Raw genomic sequence first — 15,406 nt, 5'->3', positions numbered from 1 at the left:
TAAGAAAGCAATCGTCAATTAATTCTAGAAAATCTTCTGCTTCACTATTCCCTGTTTTGTTCAACCAGTTTATTCCGCTAAAATTAAAGTCACCCATGACATAAATACTGTTAGATCTAGATGCTCTAGATATTTCATCCCATAGATGCTTTGCTTCCATTCTGTCTAAATTTGGTGGCCTATATATTACTCCTATTATAATATTATTAGCTTTTTCGTTTAATTCAATCCAAATAGTTTCTGTGTGTGGCTCTGTTTTGATTCCCTCTTTGAGACTACATTTCAAATTGTCCCTAACATATATGGCTACTCCACCTCCTCGTCTAATATATCTATCTGTGTGAAATAGTTTAAATCCATATATTTGATATTCAGCTAATAGTTCTCTATTTTCTACATTCATCCACGTTTCGGTAAGTGCAATAATATCTATTTTTTCTGTGCAGACAAGAGCATTTAATTCGTTAATTTTATTTCTTAGACTTCTACTGTTAGTGTAATATACCCTAAGTGAATTGTTATTTTGCGGACCTTCTCTTTCCCTGATCGTTTTGCCAATTCCTTTCTCCCACAAACACATACTTTTATTACCTCCTTCCTCCAAATCAATTCCCATACCTCTAACTACTAACAGTTTAAACCCAAACAAACACCTCTAACCACTTCTTCTAGCGAGTTCGCAACAGCAACAACCCCAGCTCTCGATAGATGCACCCCATCACGAGCATACATTTCATTTCTTCCATAGAAGTGTTCCCAGTTGTCTATGAAAGATATTGCATTTGATTTGCAATATCTTTCCAGCCGGCAATTGACACCAAGTGCCCTCGATATCCATTCATTTCCCACTCCCTTTCTTGGAAGAATGCCACATATGATCGGGATTCCTCCCTTGCTCCTAACTAACTCTATGGCTGTTTTATACCTCTGAATCAGTTCCTCACTCCTGACTCGACCAACATCATTTCCTCCCACGCTAATGCAAATAATGGGATTGTTCCCATTACCAGCCATAATATCATTCATGTTGTTTATAATATCACCAATGCCAGCTCCGGGATAGCAAACCCTTAACCTGTTCCCCCTATCTCTAGCACAAAACGTTCTATCCAAATACCTTATCTGGGAATCTCCCACAACTAATGTTTGCTTAGGTACTTCCTTTACTTTCTGAGGGGCCTGCGCTTCCTTTCTCTTCGTTGCTTTCCCTTTTGCGCGATCCACAGTCTCTCCACAGCACTCGTCCTCCAAAACGTCAAATGAATTTGAAGTTGCTATGGCGTTTGAAGGCGGCTTTATCAAAGTCTTCTTAAGGCCCCTGTCTTTCGCAACTCTCCAAGACGAGGTCCCTTTACTGCTGGTCTCCTCCTGGAATGGTCCATCCTGGAATGGTCCAGGATGGACCGAAACGTCGTTGTCCCTTCACTTTCTAGTGTGTGGTCTGGTCAACAAGGTCTTCAACGATCCGTTTCTAATGTTGTCTTCGAGGTGATGTATGATTCACTGTCATGACACGATCGAGCTCGTAGTGGGGTATTCGGCGGCCCAAAGCAATCCAAACAGATGCACAAAACACACGAAAACACACATTGATACATATACCCGACGCGTCAGTCAATCTCACTGGTACATTGTCGCCGATTCAAAAAAATATTTGTTGAGCAGTAAAATATTATTTGTAAATAACGACATACTAAAAACACGACCACACGACCCACACAAAAAATTCAGAACGAAACCCCATGTTAATTACATTGGCAATACACAATTTCCATCAAACCGCGAAGAGGATTTTTAGTAATTTGGTGTAGCAGCGTGTGAATGAGGGCGCTCAGCGAGCACAGAATGAGTGTGATCCCATTACCGCCGCCCAACATTAACAAAAATCCATATACGGGGGCGCGCTGATTACCCAGTGTTCAGTGGCGGGTATTATTCTGTCTCCACACAGGATCTGTGTGTCTGTCTCTGTCTGTCCCTCCTACACAGGATCTGTGGGTCTGTCTGTCTCTGTCTGTCCCTCCTACACAGGATCTGTGGGTCTGTCTCTGTCTGTCCCTTCCACACAGGATCTGTGGGTCTGTCTGTCTCTGTCTGTCCCTCCTACACAGGATCTGTGGGTCTGTCTGTCTCTGTCTGTCCCTCCCACACAGGATCTGTGTGTCTGTCTCTGTCTGTCCCTCCCACACAGGATCTGTGTGTCTGTCTCTGTCTGTCCCTCCTACACAGGATCTGTGTGTGTGTCTCTGTCTGTCCCTCCCACACAGGAACTGTGTGTCTGTCTGTCTCTGTCTGTCCCTCACACACCCTTAATATTATGCCCCCACCGCCTACTAAGCAACGTGAATGTGTCACCTCTGTAATCGTCTTAACACCTGTGTGTTTACAAGACTGCGGCCTTGTGTAGGAGAGGATGCCGGCGGCCACCTTGCTCTTCCCTCTTCCCGCTCTTGAGCACGGCTGGCGCAGGGGGGAGGGGGGTCACACTTCAGTCGAGTTATAACTTTAATGATGGCTGGAGGAAGTAACCGGAAGAAGCACATGCTCGGGTTTAAGGAGGAGGACGCCGACGGGAAGACTTGAGTGAAGTGACTATGGAGGAGACATTTTAAGGAAGAGAATGTATTAGTTTAATGTGCATGTAATTCTGCCCATTTGTTTGTAATTTCATGAGCATTCGTTGGAGGCCTGGTCGACGACCGGGCCGCGGGGTCGCTGAGCCCCGGAATCACCTCAAGGTAACCTCAAGGTAGGTACCATAAACTCAGTAGTAGGCCAAATGGGGGGGGGGGGGTCGATAGGCCTAACTGACTTCATCGGCCGAAAGTAGAGAGTCATAACTCCAAGACTGTTCATCTCTACTGGGCTGCCTTGGCCTTCACGGAGAGGGTGAACCAGTTCATCCATGTCTAAACCTGATAGAAAACGGGGAGGGGGAGGGATATGTTCTTATGGCTCCTCCTTACTCCTTAAGATGTTTACCTTGTCATACTGTGCTGTACTCTGCTGTCTGCCTTGCTGCTGCTGCTGTGCACTCTTTGTGATCTCTGATCTTCTTGTAGTTCTTGCTTGCTTGCTTCACAAATTTGCTTCTGTCTGTTGCTAGACTTCTTGACATGCCCTCAAATTCCTCCCGTCTGCTGGTATATATATATATTTCACAGGATTGTAGTTTTTAAAGATAACTTTCAGTGGGCGATTTCTCTCTTGAAACCTTCCTAGTATAGAGTAATGTTCTATTTCCATGGTTACCTCTCCAGCTGGAAGACTGTGGATGATCCCTGTATTTGTGGTCTCTTTTGCTCTCCCCTTTTAGCAATAGGTTCTTCCTATTGGCTCTGGAGGAGGTTATCTTGAATCTTGGTTATCTTGAATGATGGTTATCTTGAGATGATTTCGGGGCTTAGCGTCACCGCTGCCCGGTCCTCGACCAGGCCTCCTTTTTGTTACACACCCCCAGGAAGCAGCCCGTAGCAGCTGACTAGGGCATCTTGAGATGATTTCGGGGCTTTTTAGTGTCCCCGCGGCCCGGTCCTCGACCAGACCACCAAACATTTCTAGATAATGTGGTGCCTGGTACAGCGTGCAGCTATGAGCCGCTTTAATGAGCAAAGCGCTAACTCAATATATATAAATTCTGGAAAACAAATTAAAAAAAATGTACAGGTGAGATAGGAGTGTACATTACATATATAAAAACACAAAGATTACCATCACAGTTACGGGCTATTCATGCCCGTGCCACCTCTTGGGTGGCTTAATCTTTATCAATCACCATCACAGGATAACGTACGCACCGTAGATGGGCCGCACAGATGACCAGGGATTTAATTTCAGGCAAAACTTGCTGCTCGGAGGTGTAAGGTGTTCTCATAATGTATAATAAGAGTGATGTTTCATTTTTCATAACTATGCTTCCTCGTTCTGAGAAAATGGCTCGGATCTCGTTTCAGCTGCGTCCGCGAATACTGCTTTCTTACAGAGTATTGTAACAATACAGCGTTTATTGTAACAATACAGCGTTTATTGTAAAAATACAGCGTTTATTGTAAAAATACAGCATTTATTGTAAAAATACAGCATTTATTGTAAAAATACAGCGTTTATTGTAAAAATACAGCATTTATTGTAAAAATACAGCGTTTATTGTAAAAATACAGCATTTATTGTAAAAATACAGCATTTATTGTAAAAATACAGCATTTATTGAAAAAATACAGCGTTTATTGTAAAAATACAGCATTTATTGTAAAAATACAGCGTTTATTGTAAAAATACAGCATTTATTGTAAAAATACAGCGTTTATTGTAAAAATACAGCATTTATTGTAAAAATACAGCGTTTATTGTAACAATACAGCGTTTATTGTAACAATACAGCGTTTATTGTAACAATACAGCGTTTATGGTAAAAATAAAGCTTTTATGGTAAAACTAAAGCGTTTATTGTAAATATACAGCGTTCATTGTACAAATACAGCGTTTAATGTAAAAATACAGCGTTTTTCGTATACCGAATTCTGTTTGTTTATATTAAGACAAATGTTATTGTTACTAATGTTATTTGGTATTTATAACGGAATTATCTTGTTGTAGCTGTTTAAATGTATATTATTTTGTATAATTCTATCAAATTATCTCACATTTAGTTTAAATTATTTGGAAATTGTTAGGTGCTTGTGTGTGTGTGTGTGTGTGTGTGTGTGTGTGTGTGTGTGTGTGTGTGTGTGTGTGTGTGTGTGTGTGTGTGTGTGTACTCACCTATTTGTGCTTGCGGGGGTTGAGCTTGGGCTCTTTGGTTCCGCCTCTCAACTGTCAATCAACTGGTGTACAGATTCCAGAGCCTACTGGGCTCTATCATATCTATCTGTCATGTGTGTGTGTGTGTGTGTGTGTGTGTGTGTGTGTGTGTGTGTGTGTGTGTGTGTGTGTGTGTAGCGGTACTGAAGTGTTTGTCTTCAGGTGGCGGAGAAGCGGATGGGGGAGGTGGCGGGGCCGCCCGTGTCCCCGTTGGTGGGCGTGTTCCTGGGGCTGGTGGGCGCCTTCCTCGTGCTGCTGATGCTCGTCGTCGTCCTCACCCGGGCCAGGTCCAACAGGTAAGGTCTTCCCTGCGTCACCCAAGTCCTCCTAAGGGCAAGGAACTGCCTCCCTCCCTCCCTTATTCTAACTTACCAGAGGACCCAGAACAGAAAACGGGACAGTATGTCAAAAATCGCGAGCCGCTACCTTTTTCTAGTATATTTTTTGTTCTTTAGAGTATACGTCAAAATGCGACGTTCTACTAGGAGGACGGATTGAACCCCGTGCCGTGAGGAGGTGTGTGGTGGAGGGGGTGCATGTCAACACTGAGGTCAACCCAGGTTCTTCACGACTCACTCAAGTCAAGCCCCCAAGATGCCCTATGTTACACTAGCAAATGTCTTCCTCCTGATTGATAAAGATTAAGCCACGTAAGAGGTGGCACGGGCATGAATAGCCCGTAAGTCTCCCTCCTCACCTAACTCCGTCTATCTATCCCTCTCCCCCATCCACCTCGCCCACTCTCCTCCACCTCTCCCACTCTCCTCTGCACCAACCTCTTCAACCTCCGCGTTCCGAGCGGGCGTAGAGAGATGGTTTTGTTGATAAGAACACACTACAGCTCAGAAGGGATGACACTAGTGGCAGTGAAGTCTTGAACCAAGTATGACACCATCAGAAATAAAATAAGGAACTGGAAGAAATTAAAGAAACATGGGAAGTTTGGCTGATATCTTGATATCATGGCTTTGATAACATGGCTGATATCTTCTCACTGAAACGTGAGAAGATATCAGCCAAAGAAGAAGCGGGGAATCTGAAAAGGAAAATCATCCTATAACCAAAATAAGAAATCTGCGAAAATTCAAGAAAATATCCCAGGCTCCGGGACCTGTGTAAGAAAGACCTACGCAGGCAGCCACTGCGTAAGAAGCAGCAAGGACAGCTACTACGTAGTCAAAACAAAAACAAAAAACAAAGCTATCGTAATGGCGGGAGTTAAGGAACCAAGAACACTGATGGAAGACTGAAGAACACAGCTGCAGTGAGGCTGAAGAACACAGCTGCAGTGAGGCTGAAGAACACAGCTGCAGTGAGGCTGAAGAATACAGCTGCAGTGAGATTGAAGAACACAGCTGCAGTGAGGCTGAAGAACACAGCTGCAGTGAGGCTGAAGAACACAGCTGCAGTGAGATTGAAGAACACAGCTGCAGTGAGGCTGAAGAACACAGCTGCAGTGAGACTGAAGAACACAGCTGCAGTGAGACTGAAGAACACAGCTGCAGTGAGATTGAAGAACACAGCTGCAGTGAGGCTGAAGAACACAGCTGCAGTGAGACTGAAGAACACAGCTGCAGTGAGGCTGAATAACACAGCTGCAGTGAGGCTGAAGAACACAGCTGCAGTGAGGCTGAAGAACACAGCTACAGTGAGGCTGAAGAACACAGCTGCAGTGAGGCTGAAGAACACAGCTGCAGTGAGACTGAAGAACACAGCTGCAGTGAGGCTGAAGAACACAGCTGCAGTGAGGCTGAAGAACACAGCTACAGTGAGGCTGAAGAACACAGCTGCAGTGAGGCTGAAGAACACAGCTGCAGTGAGGCTGAAGAACACAGCTGCAGTGAGACTGAAGAACACAGCTGCAGTGAGGCTGAAGAACACAGCTGCAGGGACGGGAAGATTGACAGAGTTGCAGGTATCAGACGCAGAAAACAGAATAGATGTTCAGGCTAGACTGGTTCAGGAAGGAAATCAATCAGATGGTAAATGATGAGTCACAATAACGTGGCTGAAGTATGTTGACCAGACCACACACTAGAAGTTGAAGGGACGACGAAACGTCGTCGTCCCTTCAACTTCTAGTGTGTGGTCTGGTCAACAGATGGTAAATGTTGTGTTTCACAAACTAGACTGAGATAAAATGCTAGCCTAGAAGAACAAACTTTAATAAGTACGGAACTACAGACAAGTATTTGTTTTTTCCCCAAGAGGACCGTAAAGGCTGCGAAAGCTGCAGTTGAAGATGCACGGACAAGGGGGCCATCTTCAACTCCAGAGGGTGGTGGGGGGGGGGGAATGGGGAAGTTGAAACACCCTCATGAATATATTCCCCATTGCAGCATAAATAAATTTACTCCCCAACCTCCCAAACCACTCTTCCCCTACCTTTTACCACCGCTATCTTCCCAGGTCTCCATCCAATGGTGATTGCTCTCTATTCACTCTGCATCCTCCACTCTCCACCCACCATATAGCCAGGCATCCTTCCCCAACCCACCTCTACACCCCCCCACCAAACCACGCTGCCACGTAATGGCCCCCATCCAAAGCGCATCCATCAACTTTAAGAACATCGAAAACGTGTATGTTAACACGCCAGGGGCCAGATTCACGAAAGCACTTACGCAAGCACTTACGAACGTGAACATCTTTCCTCAATCTTTGACGGCTTTGGTTACATTTATTAAACAGTTTACAAGTATGAAAACTTCCCAATCAACTGTTGTTATTGTTATAAACAGCCTCCTGGTGCTTTGGAGCTCATTAACTGTTTAATAATTGGAAACAAAGCCGCCAAAGCTTATGAGAAGATGTACAGGTTCGTAAGTGTTTGCGTAAGGGCTTTCGTGAATCTGGCCCCAGGTATATAGGTGTAGGAGGCGGGGGCCCGGAGCTAGATTTCACTCCCCGTGGACACTGATTGGTGAGCTCTCTCCCCACTAAGTTGCTCGCTTGGGGGCTGGAGGGGAAAAAGGAACTTGAAACTTAAGTCATGGAGGAAGCGAGTTTTAAAGTAACGGAGAAAAACAGGGAAAGGATTTCGAACTCCGGGAACCGACTGAGGAGAAGATGTTAGCAACCAAACCCTGGGGATTTATAACAAATGCAGTGTTTCTACACGATTGCCACATAAAAAGACGAGAGAGGGAGAAGGAAGGGGAGGAGAAAGAATAACTGCTGGGTAGGAAAACTGGAGATTTATGGAAAGTGTAATCCCTGGTTGTGAGGGATTACCAGACTACTTAAGAGGAACCGTAACAACGGAAGAGTCAGAATAATAGTCTCAGTGATATTCAACCTTCAAGGAAAGGAGAGAAAACCCAACCAGGAGTAAGATATCAGAAGGCAGATATTACTGCCTTTAGTTGCATATAACTGCCATAGAGCAACTTCTCTTGCAAATAAGAATGTCTAGAGTGAAGGTGAAGGAGAGACCCCATTACATGTGCCGGTGTCTTAATGAACCATTTTAGGACGAAGCTCCATACTTATCAAGGTGTTGTGGACATTGTTCATAGCACCTTGGGTAAACACCGGCGGTTCATGCCAAAATGTTTCAGTAATACCATTTTGTATTGGCACATGTATTGAGTCTTTTCTTCACCGTCATTTAAACACTATGGCATTGTAGTAAGTTTCCCTAATGTCTGGACCGTCCTAGTGGCCGGCCACCATTCCTTCCCTTCGCAGGCGATGAGTCACAATAACGTGGCTGAAGTATGTTGACCAGACCACACACTAGAAGTTGAAGGGACGACGACGTTTCGGTCCATCCTGGACCATTCTCAAGTCGATGAGAATGGTCCAGGACGGACCGAAACGTCGTCGTCCCTTCAACTTCTAGTGTGTGGTCTGGTCACCATTCCTTCCCTTCGTCCCATTCCTTCCCTTGGCGCTTTCCCCCTGATAGTTCCCTTCCCTTCCAATGTCTAGATTAATTATGGGAGAATTTATTAATGACACAATAGAGTGATAGAATAGAGACCCTCGTGGATGCACAAGATGCCTAGAGACCAAAACTAACAGAAGCAGCGGTGATACATTTTCTAAGCCAGCATATCGGGTGGCCCACAGGAATCACTGGTAACGACAGTACAATTGTAATTTGCTTGATATTCAATCTGAACGAGTCAGACATAATGGAAACAAAGTGTTGTAGCTCCCTTGGTAATCGGCAATTATTGTATATTAACATTTAAATCTCTAATGAAAGCAGGAATGTGACCGCTACAGGGAAAGAACTAGAAGGTTTGAAGCTGGTAAACTGAATGAAAATTTGATAGATTAAAGTAATTTCTACCAAGAGGACCATGGGACACAGACCTGGCACTGAAAATAACACAAGATGTAATGGACTTCTCGCCCAGAAAGGTTGGGAAGCACTAGACAAGTTTGTTTCAGTCCAAAACAGAACACTTGAACGACAAGGATATTTTAACAAACGGAAAGGAAAGATAGGAAAAAATTTAGGGGAGAATTCCTATGCATAAAATGACAGGCCTTGAGGGACAGGACAGGTTTGAGGGACTCGACTGGAGAGTCCAAGAGTCTTCACAATATAAGAAGAGAAAGTCCCCGAGATGAAAGGGACTTCATCTCGGATTAATATAAAAATCAAGGAATAATATAAAATCAAACGAGAGATTTCCGGGGCGGAAGTAAGGAAGCACTTGTTGAAGCTGGGCATCACTGATGTTGAGTAATGATTGATTGATTGATTAAGTTTAAGCCACCCAAGAGGTAGCACGGGCATGAATAGCCCGTAAGTGGTACAATTTTTTTTTCTCAGTATTCTGATGTTGCATTTAACCATCAAGCTGTTATCGCGGGGGAGGATATTGCTTCACAGTCTTTATGAGGGTGTCCAGCTGCTGGACACCTTTGTTGACCAGGAAAGTGGCTGTGTTGATGGCTTCAGGGTGGCCACTGCATGATTCAGGAACTCTTAAAGCTCTTCTAAGGTCATTGGTTGCTTCACATTCCAGAAGATAGTGAAGTAATGGCTTTTCTGTGACAGTTTGGCAGAAGATGCACTCTCTCTGTCGGGGTTCACCAATCTCCCAGTTGCATCTGTAACCTAGACGTGTTGAGTAATTGATTGATTGATGAAGATTAAGCCACCCAAAAGGTGGCACGGGCATGAATAGCCCGTAAGTGGTGGCCCTTTTGAGCCATTACCAGTATCAAGAGCTGATACTGGAGATCTGTGGAGGTGCGACTGCACCCTGCGTGACGGGAGATGTCTCCCGTGTGTTGAGTAATGTCACCAAGATACTGAAATACTGATACTGAGAGAGGTGTACCAAGATACTGGGAGAGGTGTTCCAAGATACTGAGAGAGGTGTACCAAGATACTGGGAGAGGTGTTCCAAGATACTGTGAGAGGTGTACCAAGATACTGGGAGAGGTGTTCCAAGATACTGTGAGAGGTGTACCAAGATACTGGGAGAGGTGTACCAAGATACTGAGAGAGGTGTACCAAGATACTGGGAGAGGTGTACCAAGATACTGAGAGAGGTGTACCAAGATACTGGGAGAGGTGTACCAAGATACTGGGAGAGGTGTACCAAGATACTGAGAGAGGTGTACCAAGATACTGAGAGAGGTGTTCCAAGATACTGAGAGAGGTGTTCCAAGATACTGGGAGAGGTGTACCAAGATACTGAGAGAGGTATACCAAGATACTGAGAGAGGTGTACCAAGATACTGGGAGAGGTGTACCAAGATACTGGGAGAGGTGTACCAAGATACTGAGAGAGGTGTACCAAGATACTGAGAGAGGTGTTCCAAGATACTGAGAGAGGTGTTCCAAGATACTGGGAGAGGTGTACCAAGATACTGAGAGAGGTATACCAAGATACTGAGAGAGGTGTACCAAGATACTGAGAGAGGTGTACCAAGATACTGGGAGAGGCAACGGAGGCGCATGGGCTGAGAATAGCTTTCTTGGTAGTTTATATTGTGTTAAATCCAAAACGATACTTAGAGCCAAGCATAAGCGAAGCACTTGTAACTTCTAAGAGATGTACATGGGAACTCTACAACCATTTATGGAATATCATATCAACTGAGCTCAGGATTATTGTATTTTCTTTTCTTTATATAATATAAAATATTAAGCGCTAGTGTCCCAAAAATTTGTATAAAAACTTAAACTAGCGTCTTGCCTGCTATTAGCTAAAGTGCCCAAGCGGTCCTGGTGTTATGACAGGTGTGTGGCTGGTGAGTTCCGGCTGCTTGGGTGACACACCTGCCTCCACCCACACACCTGGGTAACCCCTGATTCTCCCTCCACACATGCTTAACCTTTATCTTCCAGAGGTGTATAAGGGTGAAGAAAAAGGAAAGAGAGAGAGAGAGAGAGAGGGAGTGAGTGAGGAATTGAGAAAAACAATTGACTTATACACTCTTACCTATAAATGGAAATGTATATACTGCTATTAGCTTTATATTTAAGTACTGTATATACAATTTATATTTAATCAAACACTTCACATGGCCTAGATGCAGGTGCTGGAGCAGCCGAGGTGATGGTGAAGGTATAGTGACCTCCGGCACCTCACCCCAGCCCCCCACCACCACCACGCCCACCTCTGTCCACGCCCACGTCATCAGCCACGCCCACACCAGGAGCCTTCACGACGACAACTGCAGCGAGAGAGCAGCACCCGATGTACTCAGGACAATTAATGGTAATATCGGAAACACCTTCACTTGCTTTCTTGGTTCCACCACTATCATAACCACCATCACAACCACCACCACCTAGCTCACCACAATTATGGTAGTAGTATGCTCCAGGTACAATATAAAGGTAGTGGAAAAGAAAGTAAGAAAGGAAAAGGAAGGAAGGAAGGAACAATACAGAAGGGCAATGGAGGAATCAAGCAGGTAGAGAACGTAACTGAAAATTGTAAAACCAGATAAAATATTGTAATATATATATTAAAATATATAAAAGCAGATAGTTAAATTAAGTGATAGTCTGTAAGACCCAGGAAGTGTTAAAATGCACAAAACAGGAGTTGGAAAGGGTAGAGATCTGTGGTAATCTACCAGTGCCAGATGGAAACACATGACAAAAGATAAGAGACCAAAAAGATATTACATAAATTCTCAAAAAACTAAATTATTAGGCAATTTTTAAAATAGAACATTACTGAAGGCGAGGAAGATTTCAGAATGAACGGAATCGACCAATGAACATACTCTTAAGGACAGTACTCCAGTAAAATATAATAATTATAATGTAATGCATTGTGTCGGGGGACAGGCAGCCAGAGTGTATTCATACACGTTAGGTTTATATTGAGAGAAGAACGTTATCAGTAACCTGCCATGGGAGAGAATTTGAAGGGAAGACAAGTGAGGTGATAGAATTCATAGTCCATTAATGTGCACGTGAGTAATGTTAACAGGGCACATGAGTAATCTTAACGGGGCACATGAGTAATCTTAACGGGGCACGTGAGTATATATATATATATATATATATATATTAAGCGTTCTTGCATTCTTGTAAAGCCACTATAGCACACATGACATTTTGGACCAAATCGTTTAACAACCAGGGTACCCATTCACTGCTGGGTGAACAGAGACTACAGTTCAGGATTAGCACCCAGTCAATCCTCTCCAGCCCGGATACGATCCCAGGCCAAAGCGCTCGCAAAGCGTCGGCCGAGTATTTGACCACTGCGCCACGGGGACTGCAAATTAGTTAGTGCAAATTAGTTAGGGACTGTTAATTAGTTAGGGACTGTTAATTAGTTAGGGACTGTTAATTAGTTAGGGACTGTTAATTAGTTAGTACCTTTAACACATAGGAGTAAACCCACACAAACGCAGTACTGAACATATTGTTTACAAACATAATTCTGCCGATAGTGCCTTGAGAACCACCTAAACGCTTACTTACCCCCAACAAACATTTATAAAGTAAATCGTAATGTGTGTGCAAGTACTTTCTTTTACCTTAATGTATCTTGTTATAAATGTTTCTTATGATTTTTGGATATACAGTGAGAAATATATCCCATTCTTTTTTTGTTTTTGGCTTGTTGGATAACACTGTCTTTCCCAGAAACAGCTGAACTTTTGGACACCCAGATATGTCCTGAGATAATACCAGCCCGTGTCCCACCACCGCCTTATTCACGCTCTCAGGTATGTCCCATATGCATGTCCCAGTTATTTTGTAATAGCTAAATTATTATTTATGCACTTCGTGTGTATGTGTGTGTGTGTGTGTGTGTGTGTGCTCACCTATTTGTGCTTGCGGGGGTTGAGCTTTGGCTCCGCCTCTCAACTTTCAATCAACTGGTGTACAGGTTCCTGAGCCTACAGGGCTCTATCATATCTACATTTGAAACTGTATGGAGTCAGCCTCCACCACATTACTGCCTAATTCATTCCATCCGTTAACTACTGACACTGAAAAAGTTCCTTCTAATGTCCCTGTGGCTCATGTGGGCACTCAGTTTCCACCTGTGTCCCCTTGTTCGTGTCCCACCAGTGTTGAATAGTTTATCCTTGTTAACCCGGTCGATTCCCGAGGATTTTGTAGGTTGTGTTCGTGTCTCCCCTTACTGTGTCTTCCAGTATCGTAAAGTGCATTTCCCGCAGCCTTTCCTCTTAACTCATGCCTCTTAGTTCTGGGACTAGTCTAGTGGCATACCTTTGGACTTTTTCCAGCTTCGTCTTGTGCTTGACAAGGTACGGGCTCCATGCTGGGGCCGCATACTCCAGGATTGGTCTTACATATGTGGCGTACAAGATTCTGAATGATTCCTTAGACAGGTTCCTGAACGCTGTTCTGATGTTAGCCAGCCTCGCATATGCCGCAGACGTTATTCTTTTTATGAGAGCTTCAGGAGACATGTTTGGTGTGGTGTGTGTTTTCTTGCAAGTGCTTGTGTTTATTTTAAGAATATTTTACATGCATGTCCAATGCTTGATTATAAACCTAAGAGTCTTGAGCTGCACCAGATAAAAGTCTGCAAGAAGCCTGGTACTACAAGGAAAAATCTTGCAGTAGTCTACTAGACGACTATCCAAGGGGAAAAATCTTGCAGTAGTCGCCATAAGTAAGTACCATTCGGGAGGTTAGAGATAGCCTAAAGTACTCTATTCCTTTGAGATGTATTTTATTTTGTCTCAAACGTACTTGGAATAGTATTCTTCAGTTGTGTCTGGGATTGAGCCTTGTGGAGGGCTAAGGTCCTTAACGGATGCGGCTTAAGAGGGTTAAATGTAAAAGCTAAATGTTACCATAAAATTTATTTACTCTCCCACCTACTTCAAAATATGCGGCTTGGTTTCATTTAAGTGTCTAGAAAAATTTCTGGGACAAGTTCAATGGAGGAATTAAGAGAGCAACACTTAGCAAAATGGCTGTAATTGACAAGTTGATGCAATTATTAGTATACGGGATTATTACGATACCGACTAAGGGGATAATCACTAAAACACATCCAATGGTTTATAGATAAGTGAATATACATTAAAATCCCAGAGAAGTTTTGAGTAAAGATATTAACTTACACCTCTACTCCCCTAAGAGAAGTTAACAGCTACTTGCTCACAAGGGGACCTAGTTAACCAAGATGCCACTGGCTAGAATGTTTCCTAACCTTCTAATTTATGTAACTGCTCTACCAGGTACATGACAGCATATAGTCTAATGAATAAGTATGTAAAGTGATGGTTAGCCGACTCACTACCGCTATAGGGGATTGTGACCATTTCTGGATCTTTCATGTGCGCTCTATGACGCTATGATTCTCCGCTACTGTCACAAGGCAGTTATTATACAAGTGGATTCCAAACATATCCCCATAATATTTGGCTTTAATTACATTATTCCATACCGTCACCGGTAATGTGTTCCATCCCGAACCATGGGATGCCTCAGACCATGGGATGCCTCCCACACCTGGCACTGGACTGTCCCAGGCTGTTTTTCATAGTCCCTCACCTTTTATTACACTTAATTATTTTAATTTGTTAAGCAGTTTCCATTCAAAAAATTCTTTTCTTCCTATTGTTATTTGCAAGAACATTGTTTATCTCTGCTCTATTTGTATTAATTCAGTCTTAATCCTCCTTAGACAGTTTCTCTGGAGCCTCAACACTCATAATATTCTAAAGTGTTCACGAGGCGTCTTAATGTTACAAACTCCTCGTAATCTGTTCTTTATAGGCTGATCGTACCCAAGCTCAGAGGACCCTAACCTTGGTGGAAATATAGTATGATGTTAAAAGGTAATATTAAAAGAAAAAACACTTAAAATATCCCGTTATTATTTCCATTAGAACCCAAATATACAACGCCAGGAGAGGTCAAACGGATCGGCGTTGCTAGCCCTTACACTAGCCTGCTTCACGGCTGACAATCACAGTGCTTCTGCGGAGGTAGTCTTTGCGCACTCGCTGGTACGGCCAACCAACAAAGTCAGCAACACTCGACCAGCCCCACTGGTTAGTACCTTCCAAACACGAAGTCTACAGCGCTCTTCTAGCCCCACTGATTAGCACCTCCAGGGGTAAAATCCACAGCGCTCGACCAGCCCACTTGGCTAGACCATCCAGGAGTAAATTCACAGTG

At 43.6% G+C, this 15,406-nt stretch overlaps 1 protein-coding gene across 1 annotated transcript in view; it reads left to right on the top strand.

Annotated features, from left to right (window-relative positions):
• Positions 1-13,197, top strand: part of LOC138349520 (protein turtle homolog A-like) — a 46,473-nt gene extending 33,276 nt beyond the window's left edge. The window contains exons 12-14 of the mRNA XM_069317630.1: positions 4,963-5,096; positions 11,305-11,492; positions 12,890-13,197. Of these exons, the coding sequence (XP_069173731.1) occupies positions 4,963-5,096; positions 11,305-11,492; positions 12,890-13,008 (441 nt within the window). The 3' untranslated portion in view covers positions 13,009-13,197. The remainder of the gene's footprint in view (positions 1-4,962; positions 5,097-11,304; positions 11,493-12,889) is intronic.
• The last annotated feature ends 2,209 nt before the right edge of the window (positions 13,198-15,406 follow it).

Source organism: Procambarus clarkii, chromosome 88, assembly GCF_040958095.1.
Source record: "Procambarus clarkii isolate CNS0578487 chromosome 88, FALCON_Pclarkii_2.0, whole genome shotgun sequence".
Lineage (NCBI taxonomy): Eukaryota > Metazoa > Arthropoda > Malacostraca > Decapoda > Cambaridae > Procambarus > Procambarus clarkii.
Note: the sequence above shows the minus strand (reverse complement) of the source record. Positions and strands in the feature narration are given on the sequence as shown.